Below are 16,861 nucleotides of genomic sequence, written 5' to 3' on the forward strand. Positions count from 1 at the left end.
TCCAAGCAGAAACCTGCAGCAGGTGGAGAGCTGATGCTTTCACTGCTACGCCAAGCTCACAGAGCCTGCAGAGCAGAAGGAGGATCAATACTGCCAGTTGCAGTCCAAGACAGTTTGCCTGCCAGCTGAGGAACTCAGGACTGAATGACATCTTGGACCAACAAAAATGCAACAGAGTTTTGTAAGGTTTCAGGTATGGCAACTCAGAACAGAAAAGGACCAAATGGCATAGCATTCTTTGAAAGAAGCATGTTGCACGCCACATTTCATGGTCTTTCATACCAGAGTTTTAAACTAAAATCATTTTATGATGAGATTGGACAGCTATATTGGTTATAGTAATATTGTGAGATCTTGTGAGATTTCTTGGCACTCAAAGAATATCATGGGGATGATTATTAGTTACTACCAAAAAGTAGCTCACTGTATAACTGATTTTAGAGTTGACTCATAAATCGTAGAAGATGTTTCATTTAATTTTCCAAAATGCTGTGTATGTCTGCAGCTAGTTGCTGTGCTTGTGTTTCATATATACAGTTGTTTTTAGTTGGTAAATACACAGAGGAACACACACATGTCCACATTGAAATAAATAAACTTGCCAATCAGAGAAAAATTATGATTATGTCCTGATTTTGTGAAAGGACAAAACAGTCAGGACTATTAGCCCTGTAGGAAGCACAATGAGGGCAATATGCCGTTACACATAATGCCGTCCCCCCACAGTGCTGCACATAGTGCTTTCCACCCATGGTGCAACACAAGTCGCCTTCTCTCTATGGTGCTTCACATATTGCCTTCTCCCTATGCTGATGCTTTTCAAACCCTCCCACATCACTTCTCCACTGCAGGGATTTTCATCAACCTTGGGGAGCCAAAGAGCTTAAATCAGCATGTGTTTGGTCCAGTCAACAGGGGTGGGGGACTAATCACTACAAACAGGCTGCTGTTATCACCAGGTGACTAGTTAGAACATGGAGCAACTACTGTGTGATACAAGACGACAGCAAAGTAGGAAATCATTTTCATGCCTTTACTTTTATTTAATATTTGAAGTAATGCTACAGATACATAAGTTTCTGTCAATGTCCTCCTAGTTTTATTTTCTTTGCCACCAGACAATAAACAATAATTCTAAAATAAATATAAATTTAAAAACAACATTCTGCTTGTGTTGTTCTGTAACAACAGTTGGAATAGTCTTTACTATAACTAAATATGCAGACAACAGGGTGAAAAGATATTGAGCCAAATGTGGAGTTTTTATTACCTGTTTTTCAGCTTTTGGCAGTGAATGATAATGTTTTTGTCTCAAAGCCCCTATTTTACTGGTGTAAGAGCCCCTGTATCGATCAGCTGTGACTCAGTAAATCTCACTTATGAATTTCAAAAAGTTCCAATGGAATATAACTCTAAAACATAAAAGATGAGGATAGTTACCCACAATATCAAGCAAATCATTTTTTAAAAAAAATCAAAATACAAGCTGATATGAGCATAAAAAGATGAATGTTCTTGTGCAACCTAATTCACAACATCAAAGTTATGCACACTGTTGATGCACTACAGGAGCATGCACACATTTCAACATATGGCGAGCTGTGCGGAGTAAAACACATCAGGAATGCTGAATACAAAATACAAATGGGAGTAAAGAGGTCTAGGTCTATTGAGCTTGGCAGATCAATAGTAGTCATCCAATGTCTCAAAACACAGCTAACAGCTAAAAAGACTCATCAGGGGGATATATTAGATGCAGTTTGTGAGAAAACATCTTTGATTGTGGCATGGAAGGACAAGTAGTAAACTAGATCAGTCATTCTGATGTTTGACTGAAACATGACTCGAGCTAAAGTGCAACAATAAAAGTAAAAACATTCCGAGTATAACTTCTATACCTAAAAATATATTCATGTTCATAATGTATCAGGAAATAAAGCCTACAGTTTTACATTTATCAGCTGCTTAAAGATCGGCAGCAGCTATATTACACCTTTGGAACAGACAATGAAGTCTGTGTAACATTGTATTGCAAACCCCAGGCCTTAAATATGTGCTTAAAGTAATTGGGGTATTTGCCCTAGAAAGGTTTTATGTTTAACAACCCCTTCAGGAGACACAGAAAAAGAATGATATTGAATAAAAAAGGGAAAGAACTATCAGAAAGTAGAAGAAAGTAATGAGAGCGGGGCCAGCATTGATGTGTTTCATGAGGCAGTAGGATTTAATCAAGTTATAGAACTTAGCTTATCTGTTTAATTTACATAGAATAAGGAATAAAGTGAATGATGGACTAAATTTTTTGGATTAGACACACAATTTCCCTAACCTTATGATGTGTCCATCTTTTCACCTCTACTCCTCCTTGCTTCCTTGCATAGCACATCCCTTCTCTCACGATGCTCCCTGCACTTCTTCCTTTACCTCTTTAAGTTTGTCACAGTTAATCTGTTCTTCCTTAAAAGCCATAATGCTTTTACATTGTGTTGCCCCCGAGCTATAAAGGTTCGCCTGCCAATATCTACGTGACTTTACGTCTACTCCATGTAAAGAAGGTTAGAAGTGCAGATTGATTTGTCTTTGTCTCCTGCTGTTCAGCTGTGGTCACGCCTGTTTGTAACCCATAGCGACAGGATTGCCTGGTAACCGTTAGCAGTGGTGACAGCTGCCATTGTGTGAATCAGAGGAACTGCCAGCATAAGATGTGGCAACAGGATACACATGTGACACACAGACCAGGGACTGTGGAATGTACTAGTCTATCTATCAGTCCATCCATTTATCCATCCATAGATCTATCTAGCCATTCATCCATTCATTGAGCCATCCATCCAGCTAGCCATCCAATTTCAGAGAAGTCATAAAGTTCTGACTAATAATATGGTCAAAACAAAAAAAGGTGTCATAATTGAAGTATTTTACAGAACCCAATCAATACCAGTTGCAGAAAAAGTGTTTTTTTTTTTTTTTTGCTGATGTATTAAAGAATAATATGTTTAATATTTGGAGTATTTGTCTTATATTTTTTATACATGTAGATTTTTTTAAAGTAATATCATTTCCAATAAACAAAGTTTGTAGAGCTGAAATTCACCACTGCAGAATACTCCTATAAAGTGAAAAGAGATTGAGACATCAGCCATGGAAAGTGGCAAAACTACCAGCAGAAAAGTGCAAGAACTTAAAATAAATGTTTAGCGACTAACTCTGCAGCCAAAGATTTGGCAATCAGTTGTTACTGAGTGATGCCGAAGAATAAATATAGCAATCAAGTGAGCCAATTTATTTATATACATATTTGAGAGTTAGTTTAATATACATTGTGATATTACATAATGTTTCAATAACTTGGATTTTCATTTAAAGCATTTAAATGTTAACATTTGGTAGAATTTAATTTATTTGTGAAGATACTCAAATATATTACAGAAAAGGAGTGCTAATAATTCTTATCAGTATTACACTCAAAGTCTGGAAAATACACATATGCATCAGTTTTTGTTTTGGCCTAACACCTTTCCCTTGGAGCTAACTGCGTCTTAGAGCCTCTGAACCATTGGCTAATTGGGTTTTTGGCCCTTGGCTAACATCATTCTCTTGAGTATTCTAAACTGGGCCAAACAAAGTATTAACCCACGTCATATTGTTCTAAAGAAAGAACACAGCAAAGTCACAGGACTGGCTCTTATAAAACTCACAGCTTTAAAAAAATATACTAGAAGCTTCAGCCTCTTATGGATAGAATAAAAAAATAAATAAAATAAGTTTAAATGAAATAAAATAAAATATTTTTCAGAGAAAACAACTGATATTTAAATTGAAGTGGACACAAACATCTCTGCATGCTTGTCATGTTATGTCATTAGGAGAATCAATCAATATATAAAAAGTATAGTCAATGTAGAAAATTATATATGTATGAAAAGATAAATGGAGAAACTTTAATACTAGGGTTTTTTATTATTTGTTTTTCTCATCTATGTTGAGGTTTCACACTTTTTAGACCTGAAAATTCTAAAAACAACATTGATTTTGTAACGTTAACTTTACATTGCTGTAACTCTCTGATAAAAGTGAAGGTGCTGGATTTATTCTAACAATCTAAACTTATCAAAAGCTGAAATGAGTCCAGTTTTCAGTTCAGGACTTAAGATCAAGCTCTGTAAATGAGAAGCAAAATGTCTTCAAGAATCAAAATAGAAGTCTAGATGCCTTCAGTTCAACTTACTAAGATTACTGTGTCCTGGAGGCCTAAGAATCTAAACATCAACAATAAAGACTCATATCCATAGTAGTCTATAATATCTTTAAGATATACAGTATGTATACAAATATCTTAAAGATATTATAGATGGTTATGGATTATGGTTTTCTTGACAAAAGAAATATATAGAGAAGAATAACTATTATAACTGATATAAAAACAAATGGGGGTTGAGAGGTTCAATTCAAAATGTGGCTTGAACAGCTGTAGGTGAAGCTGTTTAGTAAATTACCTGTCTAATATTTTAATCATCATCATCTGGATTGACTTTAAAATCACTGTTATGCAAAAGGAGCTGCCAAATTTTGAAATGGTATATCTTATTTTAGAATAAGAGACACTAAATAGTAGCAAATATAAAATAGCTACTCACAAAAGAGCCATTGGCCTCTTCTCTATTGTGATTATTTCTGCACAGTGTTCTGCATGAGTGTTGAGAAATACCAGGCGCATGAAGTTAAGTAGCTTGCTGACTAAATCCCTGACAACCTGAAGTCAACCTGAGTAATGTAGTTATACAAACAGTAATTTTTCTAATTGTGTAACCTGGTAAAAGTTCTGTTCATGTTTTATTGGTGCCAACAGGAAGGACCACAGCCACTGTTTAAAATGGATACAAGTAAGAAAGAACTTAATTATAGCCGAAAAGTGTGAAATTCGATTTCTTCAAATTACAGCTAAAAAAAGGGTCACTTAGAAAAACATATGACTACAACAGGACGTGTGAGTAACAGCCAAACGTGTATAAACCACCCATGTCCTTAGTGAGTATCATGGCCCACCATCTTGTTTTTCTTTAGCCCTGTTTTGTCCTGGAAGGAACTTTGAAAATCATTAAAGATCTTGTTTCACCTAAGAGCTGGGCATGGTAGAAGTTATTAAAAACAGCTTCTGCAGGAAGCTCTCCCTCTCTCTCTGAGCTGCTGATTGCAGCAAAGGTGAGGCAGGTTGCTAGGTCGTTTTTGCCCCTTTGGCAAAGTTTTTTTTTTTCTTTTTCTTGCACATACATTTTACAAACATAAATACTGTACTACACCATTGATGTTTACAATTCTCCTATTTTTATTTTGGTTCTTTTTGGATGAGTGTGTGGACTCTTCCTATTGGTTTGAGTTGGATGGTAATAAATAGAGACACAAAAGTATTTTTTTGCCTGATGGCTGCAAAGAAAAAAAATAATGTTCATTAAAATTAATATTTTCAAGTTTTTGTGAATGGATAAAGCCTTTAATATATATTTTCTTTTGTAGAATTTTCACATCTGGCACAATCTGAAGATGGTCAGAATTAAAACATTTATAATTTAAGTTCTTTTTTTCCATTTTATGCAAGAAGAGCATCACTTATGAGTTCAATGTTTAGTTTTACTGTCAACATTTGTCCATGATAAATTATGCTCCTGTTAACCAAAACAAATTCCTACTCTCATCCCAGCAGAGATTTACAGATATATTGCATCAATATAGGGATGGATCTTTAACCAGATTAATAACCCATATCAGGCCTGGTGATCGCCAGCTCAGTTTGTTTTTCATTAAAAGCTATTTGTAGAATGTGGCTGAATGAGTACAGCTCTGTGTAACTCTGGTGTTGAGTGGGGTATTTATTTGGGGTGTGTGTGTGTATGTGTGGACAGTTGCAGTTGCACGTGTGTGTTCTTTTGTTTTGGCCCCTGTGAAAAGAGGTCAGCAGTAACTTTGTCTTTGTAAAACATACTTGTGAGGACAGAAGAATCTACTTTTAAAGCACATTTATTATTTTCTCTGTAATTACACCCATTTAAAAACACTTGTGCTTGTATCTGAGCTATGTGGATCAGGGCGTAGGAGTGGAATAAAATGTGATGTATTTCATGGTAGCAGGATTTTAGGATTGTATTTGTATACGTGTGTAATTTGTGTGGGTGGGTATAGTAAACAGACTGTGAATGAAAGATATGTCGTCAGGTGTCGAGTTTAAATGCCTTTCAGTGTACAAATAATTGATAGCAAAGTGTTTGCTTCTTTTTATTTTGCAGACTGAGTTTGTTGGAGTGTGTTATGTCTAGATATGCACACCCACTATGTTGTTGTGTAGTCTTTTATGTTTGTGGCATGCTATTAATGTGTATATACTAGTTTATCTATTTCAAGTGTGTTCTTAAGTTTCTTTGTATTCAGTTTACAAATCTCCTTTTACTCCCAAGCTCCACTCACTCCTGTAACTACTCACACTGGTGAAGTGAAAGTGAACCAACCACAGTCTCGGAAACCTTTAGCTTTGCCCAGAAGTGGAAATTCAGAAAAACTGTGCTGTCACCAATATTCTGAATGTTTCTGTGGACTAAATTGGAAATGATTAATGATTCATTAATCCCCTTTACAAGTATTAGTATTGCAAGTTTTGTTCAGTTATTTATATATATATATATATATATATATATATATATATATATATATATATATATATATGCTTTCATAATGTTCATTTTCTGCTTACCTGTTTGTTTGGTTTGAATTTGTCACTAAAGTTTTTAATTTTCCTCTTAACTTAACTGAACCTCATTACTGCCTGCATTCGGATCCAGTCTTTTGCATGACAACTTGGGTGGTAAACAACTTATTAACAGTGGTGTCAGCTATTTACTTTACTACTAGTAATTTAATCTACTGTGTGACAAACAAACAAAGAACAAATAATCAATGCTGTCCCCCACATGTAACAGCAAAATGATTCTGCAGTAAAGCAAGGAGGAAAGGTGAAAGTGTGTTTGAATGTGGGCCCATCTGGATGTTCCACAGCACTTTTTATAGTATCATTACTTTCATTAAAGGGTTTATTTTAGTGTTTTTAAATGAGCTTACCAGCAAAAATGTTTTTTTAAGACAAACTTACCAATTCAAAATAATTGAGCTTTTTTTTTTAAATACCATTAGAATCCTATTACAAAGTATGGCTTCAGCATTGGGATTACAGAGCTTTATTCTGCAGAACAGTACTGTAGACTTCATTCTTAAACCTCCTGAAGCCCTTAAAAGAGAGACAAAAAGAGATAGAGAATCCTCTGTAACTTTGGGTCAATTTGACCCGAAGCCCATGGGAGGGTTACATTTTTCTCCTGATATATTGTGGTAGACAGCTGTTACAGAATGCAATGGATTTTACCACTCATGTTACAATCATTTCTGTCTCAGCAACACAGGTTTCAATCATTTCAATCAAGTAAAACATAACACACACACAATTACAGCAGCATACCTCAGCTTTGATTTTGTTGTCTCCAAAGCAGAGGTGCTGCAGGTAGGCTGCAGCATTAGACTGCACCGATGGGAACTGGTGCTGTAACATCTGGATCACCTCTGGCAGCTCCGGATCTCTCCACCCAAACTCTCTGTAAAGAAACAGACACAGGCATTCAGGTTAGCTCAAACACAAGAGATTACCTGAAACAAGTCCAATAAAATCCGACTTTATTCCCAACATCCCAAAAACAAAATAGGTTTTATCATTCACTTCAACAGTTGCAGTGTGTACACAAAGGAAGAAAAGTTATAAATCAAAGAAAAGGGTTTATGTAACAAAATCCACTAATAGCCACACAAAGAAAACTTTCTTCTTGAGAGAGAAAGCTCCACAAACTAAGCAGCACAGTGGGCCATAAAATATGCAAATAAGTTGCTGAATATTGCCATTGTCCTCCATCACAGTTAATCAAGATGTGAGTAAAAGATGACCCCAATAGGTTAATTATTTGGCTTCTTGGAATACTTCAAAAGAGAGGGGAAACAATGATAACAGAATCAAAAATGGTGTCTCATTAAAGGGCACCTCAGCTTACTCAAAGAGCTTGGGTGAGGAGTTCGGTCACTTGAGATGGACTGAAGAGAAAAGCCACTGAGGCTGTAACTCAAAAGAAACAAGATAAGGAGATTCCTGACATTTGTCTGTCTCAAATGCCCTCCTGGACACCTCCTATATGAGGTGGTCAGAACATGTATAACCAGGAGGTGACAACAGGGCAAACCCAGAACAAGGCTGGGGAGAATCTCTCTTCATGTCCACCAACAACAGACTGGACACATGATCGGAGAGCTACCTCCGACAGTCACAGAGGAACAGGCTAAAGAGGAACAGCTTAATTATTGCCAGCTTAGACAATAATGTTATTGCTCTTATCTGTTTATGTGTCTAAGTGTTAGCAAAATACGTCATGGAATACTCAACAAATTTTAATAAAACTTGGAAAAAGTAATCATTAGATATAGATCTACAACTGAAGAATCTGAAGAGTCTTTAACCATCATTGTGCTAAAATTTGGTGCGCTTGTAGCTAGAAGTTATCCTCAACACATAGTGGTAATAAACCAATCATTAATGAGATAACTTTTGTTTTTACAAAGTTTGACAAAAAGTGCCATAACTCAAGACAATTCCTTGTTTAAAAATCTAGCATGGAACAGGCAAGATGCATTACTTTAGGTAGTGCTACGTGTAGGTGATAGATCTGTTGTGTTGTGGCAAAGAACAATGCCAGTTTACATCAATAACATGTTAGCTCCTTTTGGCTGACAGGTTTGTGTGACTTTTAAAAAAGAGATATAAAGCTGAAAACATTGCAGAGCATCACCTTTGCCTGCATGCTGTCTGTAGAGTTTTGTTCTGTACTTTGAACCATTAAAAGTTTACACATTTATGAACACACTGGACAAAGTGAAATAAATGTTTCATCCCTTGGTAATACTCAGGAAATGATTTCCTTTATTGTGTTATCTGGTGCTAATAATTGTTTTGCTACAGGCCTCCAAATGAGGAAATTATGAGTGTGCACACACACACGAGTGTGTTGCTGCAAACTGCTGTAATATTTTCTCCAATAAGCACTCTGCACAATTTTCCTCTGCTCCTGTCTCTCCTGTTTTCAGCACTTTCAGAAAACTGTCAACTTTTAAAGTGATGTGACAAAAAACTTGTTGGAAATTTAGCGGCTCCCATCGATTGCAGTGTTTGAGGATTGATTTTGTTGTTTCTGCCTTCATGGTTACATTTCTTTGGCTCACTGTAATTCCCATCAAGCTAGCATGATTAATTGTACCCCCAAGTCCAGCCAGCCCAAACATGAAAATGTGGATAATATTAGGGGAATTGACCCAGCTGATGGAGTTAAAAAATGATGGGAGGATGGGTGTGCATCCAAATTCTTTGCAGAAGGAAATTAAAGGAGTAGCATTCATTGAAGGAATGCACATCACCTGTCTTTCATGTCAGAGTTTTAAACTTAGATTATCTTAAGTTGAGAAGATACTGATGTTTTGGTCAAACTTTGTAAATGACCTTATGCACGATCTCAAGAGATGGGTTAGTCCCCAGCATATATCCTGGGACGATGATGTACCACAAAATTTAAGCCAATATCTGTAAAACTGACTGAGTTAGTACCATTTCTGGGTTGACAATTATTAGCTGTTGTTGCCATTTAGATTAGGGTTGACTCCAAATTTGAATGACTTTCCATGGTTTGATTTGATATTTTGCTAATGGTACAGGCTAAAACACATGTCCACGTGCACACAAACATGGGCAACAACATTATTACTCCGCTTTCGAGGGCGGGCAAAAAAGCCTCAATGCATCGCTTGTATTTCTGCTGGATCAAGTGAGTGGTGTCTGTAAAACATTGGTGAAAAGTGGCACATTCACGGGGAGTAAACATGGCTCTCAAAGATAAAGCCAGCTCTGGTGTGGACAGCTCTTTATCTGCCGAATGATAAGTGCTCATTCAGCGAGAAAGCAGGACAGGGGGTTGGGCAGACGAAAGATAGATAGAAGAAGGAAGAGGGGGGATTCCCAAGGCATTTAAGGGATTTAGGAGGAGAGACCCTCAAACAGGGCTCCTTAAATCACAGAACCAGATACCACTGGGGTAGTTTGTTGCTTGTGTGTGTGTGACTGTGTGGCAAGTTAAATATGGGATCATTATGTGTGTTTGTGAACACACTTGCCTATCTGCCTGTTGGTATTTGTCACCGTGTGTGTATTTATACTCATTTGTGTCTTTACTTAAACATATACAAGCGCTGAAAGATGTGGTGACGTGCATTCCTGTTTAAGTGTGTATGCATGCATGCATGCGTGTGTCATCCATCCCCTGCAGCCTTCCAACTCTGTCAGTGTGGTTAATAGAAAGCAGAGTGATCTGCTGATAAGATAAGCATCGTGGCTCGCCATTAATTAAAAACCCCTGGTAGCAATGGAGACAGAGCGAGAGGAGCAGAGAAAAATGGAGACAGTGAAACAGAGAGAGGAGAAGGAAGACAAGTTTATATAAGAAAGAGCATTCAGGGAGTTCAACTGGCAGCAGGAAGTCGACAGAAGACTGGAATATAACCCAAAGTCTGAAAAAAAGGGTTGTTGAGTAAAATTTAAATCAAAACAGAATGCAATGATTTGCAAATCTCAGAAATCTCAATTTTATTCTAAGTGGAGCATTGTGACACAATGGTCAGAGCTGTCGCCTCACAGCAAGAAGGTTGCAGATTCACCTCCCGGCCTTTCTGTGTAATAATTCAAAATGGTCCCTAGGTGTGAATGAGAGTGCAAATAGTTGTTTGTCTTGTTTGTCTCTATGTGGCCCTGTAATGGACTTGTGACCTGTCCAGGGTCTACTGTGCCTCTTCCAAAGTGACTGGTGGAGATGGGCACTCGACCCAGAAAGGAGAAAGTGGGAAAAGAAAATGGACAGATGAAAAAATGAAGAAGGAGAATCTCGAGAAAACAGCAAGGACTCAGACACACTTCCACAAATCATTATCTTTAAACACAGGTCACCACAGTAAACACAAATGCTGGTTAAAGCTCTATCAGGCAAAGAAAAAGCCAGATGTGAACACCCTTCAGAAATGCTGCTGTCTTCTCTGGACCAAAGCACATTTAAAATGGACTGAGGCAAAGAGGAGAACTGTTCTGAGGTCAGAAAAATAAAAATTTGAACACAGTCACCCTGTCCTCCATACTAAAGAGGAGCGGGACCATCCAGCCTGTTATCAGTACAGAGTTCAAAAGCCTGCCTCTCTGATGGTATGGAGGTGCATTAGTACCTCTTGCATGGGCAGCTTATACATCCGGTAAGTCGCTATAAAATTCAAAATTACTTCCATTTTCAAAGCCTTTAGTTGCTTAGATTCAACCTTTGATATGTTTACTATGTTTCATTGTCAATAAAGTATAGGTTTATGAGATGTGAAAATTATTAAATTCTGTTTTTATCTATTTTATTCATTTTGCACAACGTCTTAACTGTTCAGTTTATAATAAAATGAGGTAGAAATGGAAACAACCCACTGACGATATGCCAGTCATGTCAGCACAGGTGCTAATGAGAGCTAAAACCCTGGTAGGTGCACCACCAGGTGCCATGCCACTGATGTAAAACAGCAGGATGCAAAAAGCCTGCAAAGGGGAAAACTGATCAAAGAAAAAACCCAAAAAGAAAACAACTTTTGGATTCCCACTTCCCTAAAGGTCTCTAAGAAATCTATGAATCTGAATCATGACGTGCTGCTGTGCTCTATTCTTTATGCAACCTTCTCAATTTCGGATTTATTTTTTCCTATTTTTTTTATACTCAAGCTTTGTGTTCTTGATACGGCACACCAGTGGGCACAAAAATAAAGTGTGCCACTGCTGCAGCACTGAACTGTGTGTTCCTAATTAGATGAGTTGGTTGGCAATTTCTTGAGGCGTGCGGAGGTGTGATGCAGCAAAATATTTTCAGTGGAAACATTAGGTGTGGCAGGAGAGCAGTCTTACAGAGTGAGGAGAAAAAAGGCAGGTGGCAGGGGGATAGCAGGGTAGAGCGGGTGGAGGCAGAGACAGAGTAATATAACAAAGAAAGATTGTTGTGTGGTTATTGGGCTTTGATGCTGACATGTCCCCCAACACTACCACACACACACACACATTGTTCAGAAGACAGGACTACAGAGAATATTACACTGACTTATTTAAACTTCCTGGAAGCTTCATCTAACTTTAAGTGTGACTGATCTCATATAACAAAGCCTTAATATATATTGCTTTTTGTCTCAAAAAAAGGAAGATATATCACTAAATTGAACGGCTAGCATTCCTGTATATGTCTGTATATTGCCTGCTGGCTTTCGTGTTAGAAACTAAAATCATCTTACGCTGAGAAGGGATAGAGTTTTGGCTATTTCAGTCAAATAGTAAACTACGTTATGCCTGATCAATGTGTTAGCACTTGGAGTATGTGTTAAAGATTTTTTTCAGCTACTACCACAACAAATTCTAGCTAAATATATGTTAAATTATCTGAGTTGTAGCCATGTTTGTGTTTGTTAATGTTGCTTCATGAGATATTTTACTAACCCTACAGACAAAACCATTAATGCCCTTTGTCTTTAGAGGCAGGTGATGAATATTTTAATTATTTAAACTAGGATAAATTTCCTTAAATGTGATGGCTAGAAACCTAAACCATTAAAGTATTAGTGCTACTGAAGCATTTCCTTTTTCTTGTCACAGTTTTTTTGTAATGTTACCTCTTTTCAAACCCATTGTTCATGAGACAAAAACTCGATCATAACCACTGCCCACACACAGGGACATATGCCCATCAGCCAAAATAATAAAACCACTGACAAGTAAAAATCATTTGCTTTGTCTCAGCTCTGTGTGAAGCTACCTCGTCAAACAGGAAAAGTATTGGAGAACTGTAGTGTGGGTTTGTTTTGAGTCCTTCAAAACGTAGTGTTCTGGACATTCTGCAGCTCTCTGAGCATAAACCTGTGTTAGTGTTTGGATTTTTAGAAGAACTTCAGGCAAAAAAAAGTATAGTTTTGTAAAAATACACTACAGACTCTTTTATTTATACAGTAAGTTGCTTGACTGGCTGCTAATCATAACATTAAAACCATCAAAGTTTTTAACTTTACTCTCACACCAAACTTTACTCAATATCTGTAAAACTGACTGAGTTATAACTATGTTTGTGTTGAAGTACCAGATATAAGCATAAAGTATTTTCCTCAAACTCAGAGACACAATAATTGTGGTTGTACGTAGATTTGTAAATTGATGCTGTGCGCAAATCCATTTCCTCCCAGACACAAAAAAATATTGAATGCAACAAGAGAGACATGGAAAATTATGTGTTGTAAACAAGGTCCACATGTTGTGCTATTTATGTTGATTAAAATGCTGAAATGCAATACTAAATGCATAACACCAGTTATCCCAAATTAAACCAGGTCTGAGGGTGTAGATGGCTCAATTGAGATGAACAAGATACTATAAAAATACCTACATTCAATAGTTCTAGTTTAGTAACACCATGTAGACTTCTTTCCAATTTCATCATCTGTTTTTACCACCAAACATGGTGCATGATAGTAAATTAAACATTTCAAAACTGTTGATTTTGGTCTCCTAACCCTATTTAAATCGTCCAGCTTTGCCCACAGTGAATCTGAGTGACAGCTCCACACAGGAAGCTTGTCCCACTGGCCTTAATCTGATTGGACAAGGCCTGTCATGTCTGTTAACGGATTGGAGGGTCAGGGATGGACAGAATGGCAGTGTGCACGCCAAAGCAGATGCTAATTAGAACCTGAGCATCAATCTTCATCAATGCAGCAGAGAAAAGACAGAAAGAGTTATGAGCAGAATATAAAAAAGGAAAAAATATCTCATGACCCACAAATGAGATTTCACTAAAAGTCACATAAAGTAATCATTGATTTGGCTGTCAATAATCTCTGCAATGGAAACAACACTACACTTGCTAAAGGGATAGTTCAGGATTTTTTTTTTCTTTTGATATGTATTTTTGAGGAAACATTTATTTAGGTATCTTACCTTTAGTTGTACTTGTCTTGGACATTAGTCAGAATGATTATACTTTTAAAAATTAGCGGGGAAAAGGATTCACATGAAGTCAAATTAACAGCTAGCCAGATTAGAACCTATTCAGAGCAAATTTTAACCATCTAAAACAATTTAAACTTAATTTTCTTTTAATAAAAGTACAATTAAATAGTACATTGTGATGTTTTCTTTTTGGATCAGATAGTTTGAGAACATAAAATGTTTAAAGTGCTTTATTTTGCATCATGTGTTCCAAATGAAATGTGTTGGAGCAGATCAGTTTTCCGGTGTTAAAAACTTCAGTGGGTAATGTAAATAGCTTTCAGAGCAAAAGTGATGCAGTGTCAAAGTTTACAATAGAGTATTTACCTAAGGCACTGTGGCATTTTGGAAGTTTAAGTTGTTTTAGATGGCTAACATTCACCTCAGAGTAGGCATCAGTCTGACTAGTCTATAGCTTGATACAGTCATAAAAATTATCTTTGATTCTTCAAACTGTTCTGACAGCCGTCTACTGCAGGTAAGATACTGGCTACTAATAACTCCAGAAATCCATTTAAAAATATTGGAACTGTTCTTAAGCATATAGTCTGTTTAAGAAAGAAATCTGGGTAAAATGTGTTACCACCAGTAGGGAACTTTGCAGTGAGAGTGTTTGATTGCATTTGCAAATGCTCCTCAGTGCACCCTCAGGTGGAGTGCATTTATGGAGCTAAAGTCAATAAGACAATATAGCAACTTAACAGATAAACAGCAGTAAGAACAGGATGCACATGAAGATGCACTAATAGAAACTCTCAGTGTACTGAAAGGTCTATTTAATTAAAAGTGCAACTTAATTAAAATGCTATCCAGGGAAGATACCAAAGCACTCTCCATGTCCCCTATGGTTGACTGCTTAAGAGTTGCCAACCTTTTCCTTGGGATGCACAGGAAGTAGAATTCAACTCAACGAGATGTGCAATAATTAAAGATGTACATACGTGATAAGCATGTGGTTCATATGAATATCCATATCTGAATATCCTTTCTTTAGAAAAGGAGAAACTACCTTTGTAAATTTTAGCAAACTGCACACTATATTGTTCAATATGAAATGTGAAGTTAGTTTTGCTCAGAAATATCCCCAAGTGTAAGTAAACAAGTTCTGTAAGTAATTTTAACTTTAACTGAACTGGATTTTAGAAATTCAATTGCAAAAGGATATTTCACATAATTTTACCAATATCAATTTCTGATATAAATGTAATTAAAAAGCAACAAAAAAGGAATTGAAATAATTAGATTTTAATTAATATTTACCCTATTTACAAGTTTTTTCAAGTTAATTTTTGATCATTTTTTTAAACTGAGAATCCTCATTGATTTACACCCCAGTGAATGAAACACTGAATGTTTTGTTTTAATTGGTTTTATTGTTGTTACTTAAACTGTGGATACATGGTACGCTGTTAAAGCTTCACAACTCTTGCTGCCATTGGTCCGAGTGTGTGTTTGTGTGTGTTGTAGTTACTTGCCTCAATTCTAACTTTGACTGGATGTTTCAAAATAAAAATCCTATTTGCTCATGTTTCAATATTCTGTTGGCCAAGCAGCTGGGTCATGGCGAGATCCAACTATTTAATTATTATTGGTGGAATATCTTGTTGGTGATTTGAAAATGTGTCTTTTTAAATTGCTGTTATCCTAATCCTATCAAGCCGACAATATTTAACATAGCGTTTAAAATACCTGGATAATGTTTTGTTTGTATGTTATTTCTGTTATCTGTAGAGATCGGCCTTATATGTTAACCAGTCTACTGTTTAACTACTTAATGAACAAACTAAAATCCCACTGAGTCTACTACAACAGTTCAGACACAGGGACTGCATAGAACATTAAAAAAAAAAGTTTTAAATCTGTAATGTCATAGTCCACAAAAATTGTAAGATTCTAATATTAAGGTCCAAAGTTGCAAAGTACCAGTTCAATTATTTAATACAGCTATGTAATTTAATTAAAAAGTTTCTCTTTTATTTGTATTCATGTTTTAATAAGTTAAGATAATTAAAAGTAATAAAAATTCAGAAAAAAAATAGTAGAAATATGACACAAACAAGATGAAATGACAAACCTTTGTAGCTTCAGGATGAGTTACATATTTGACAAAACCTTCACAAAGGACCATAATATCAACAGTATTGGATTTTCAGTGTTGCCTCTGCCCCATGGCCTTTAGCAATATTACATGTTTGGCCAATGCTCCTCTTTTGCAAGGAAAAAAAAAATCTCTGAGAGGGGCTTGGCTGCCTGAAAGAAACACAGCACAGCTGCAATAAAAAGGGATCAATGAAATGGGGGGTGGGCAGTGCTCGTAATGGCTGGGTAGACAATTGGATAGACAGAGACGGGAAGATGGAAAAGGATGAAATCCATCCAGAAATAAACAGTGGGAAAAAAAACTGTGAGTCAGCTACAATGAAAACACTTAATCTTCTGTCAGTGTGTTCTCACACCATACTTTACCTGCAGCTCCTCCATCACTGATGAGCACATGTTAATGACTCAGGTGATCAAACTCTAACTTAACCAGTGGAAAACAAAGAAACTGTAAATCTTAGAATAAGGGGTCAATTACAACTACAACAAAAGGGCATTGAATCCCTTAAATGAATGCATGCCTGTCATGCTAGAGTTTAGACCAGGATCATCTTATGTTGTGAAATGTTAAAGCTGGAATGTCGATCTTGAAGT

The 16,861-nt window shown here is 36.5% G+C and overlaps 1 protein-coding gene across 2 annotated transcripts in view; it reads right to left on the reverse strand.

The window, feature by feature from the left end:
• ctnnd2a (catenin (cadherin-associated protein), delta 2a) overlaps positions 1-16,861 on the reverse strand; it is a 275,301-nt gene that overhangs the window by 87,405 nt on the left and 171,035 nt on the right. For both annotated transcript variants that reach the window (XM_037973227.1, XM_017429866.3), the window contains one exon: positions 7,502-7,634. In XM_037973227.1, the coding sequence (XP_037829155.1) occupies positions 7,502-7,634 (133 nt within the window). The remainder of the gene's footprint in view (positions 1-7,501; positions 7,635-16,861) is intronic.

Source organism: Kryptolebias marmoratus, linkage group LG21 (assembly GCF_001649575.2).
Source record: "Kryptolebias marmoratus isolate JLee-2015 linkage group LG21, ASM164957v2, whole genome shotgun sequence".
NCBI classification, from domain to species: domain Eukaryota; kingdom Metazoa; phylum Chordata; class Actinopteri; order Cyprinodontiformes; family Rivulidae; genus Kryptolebias; species Kryptolebias marmoratus.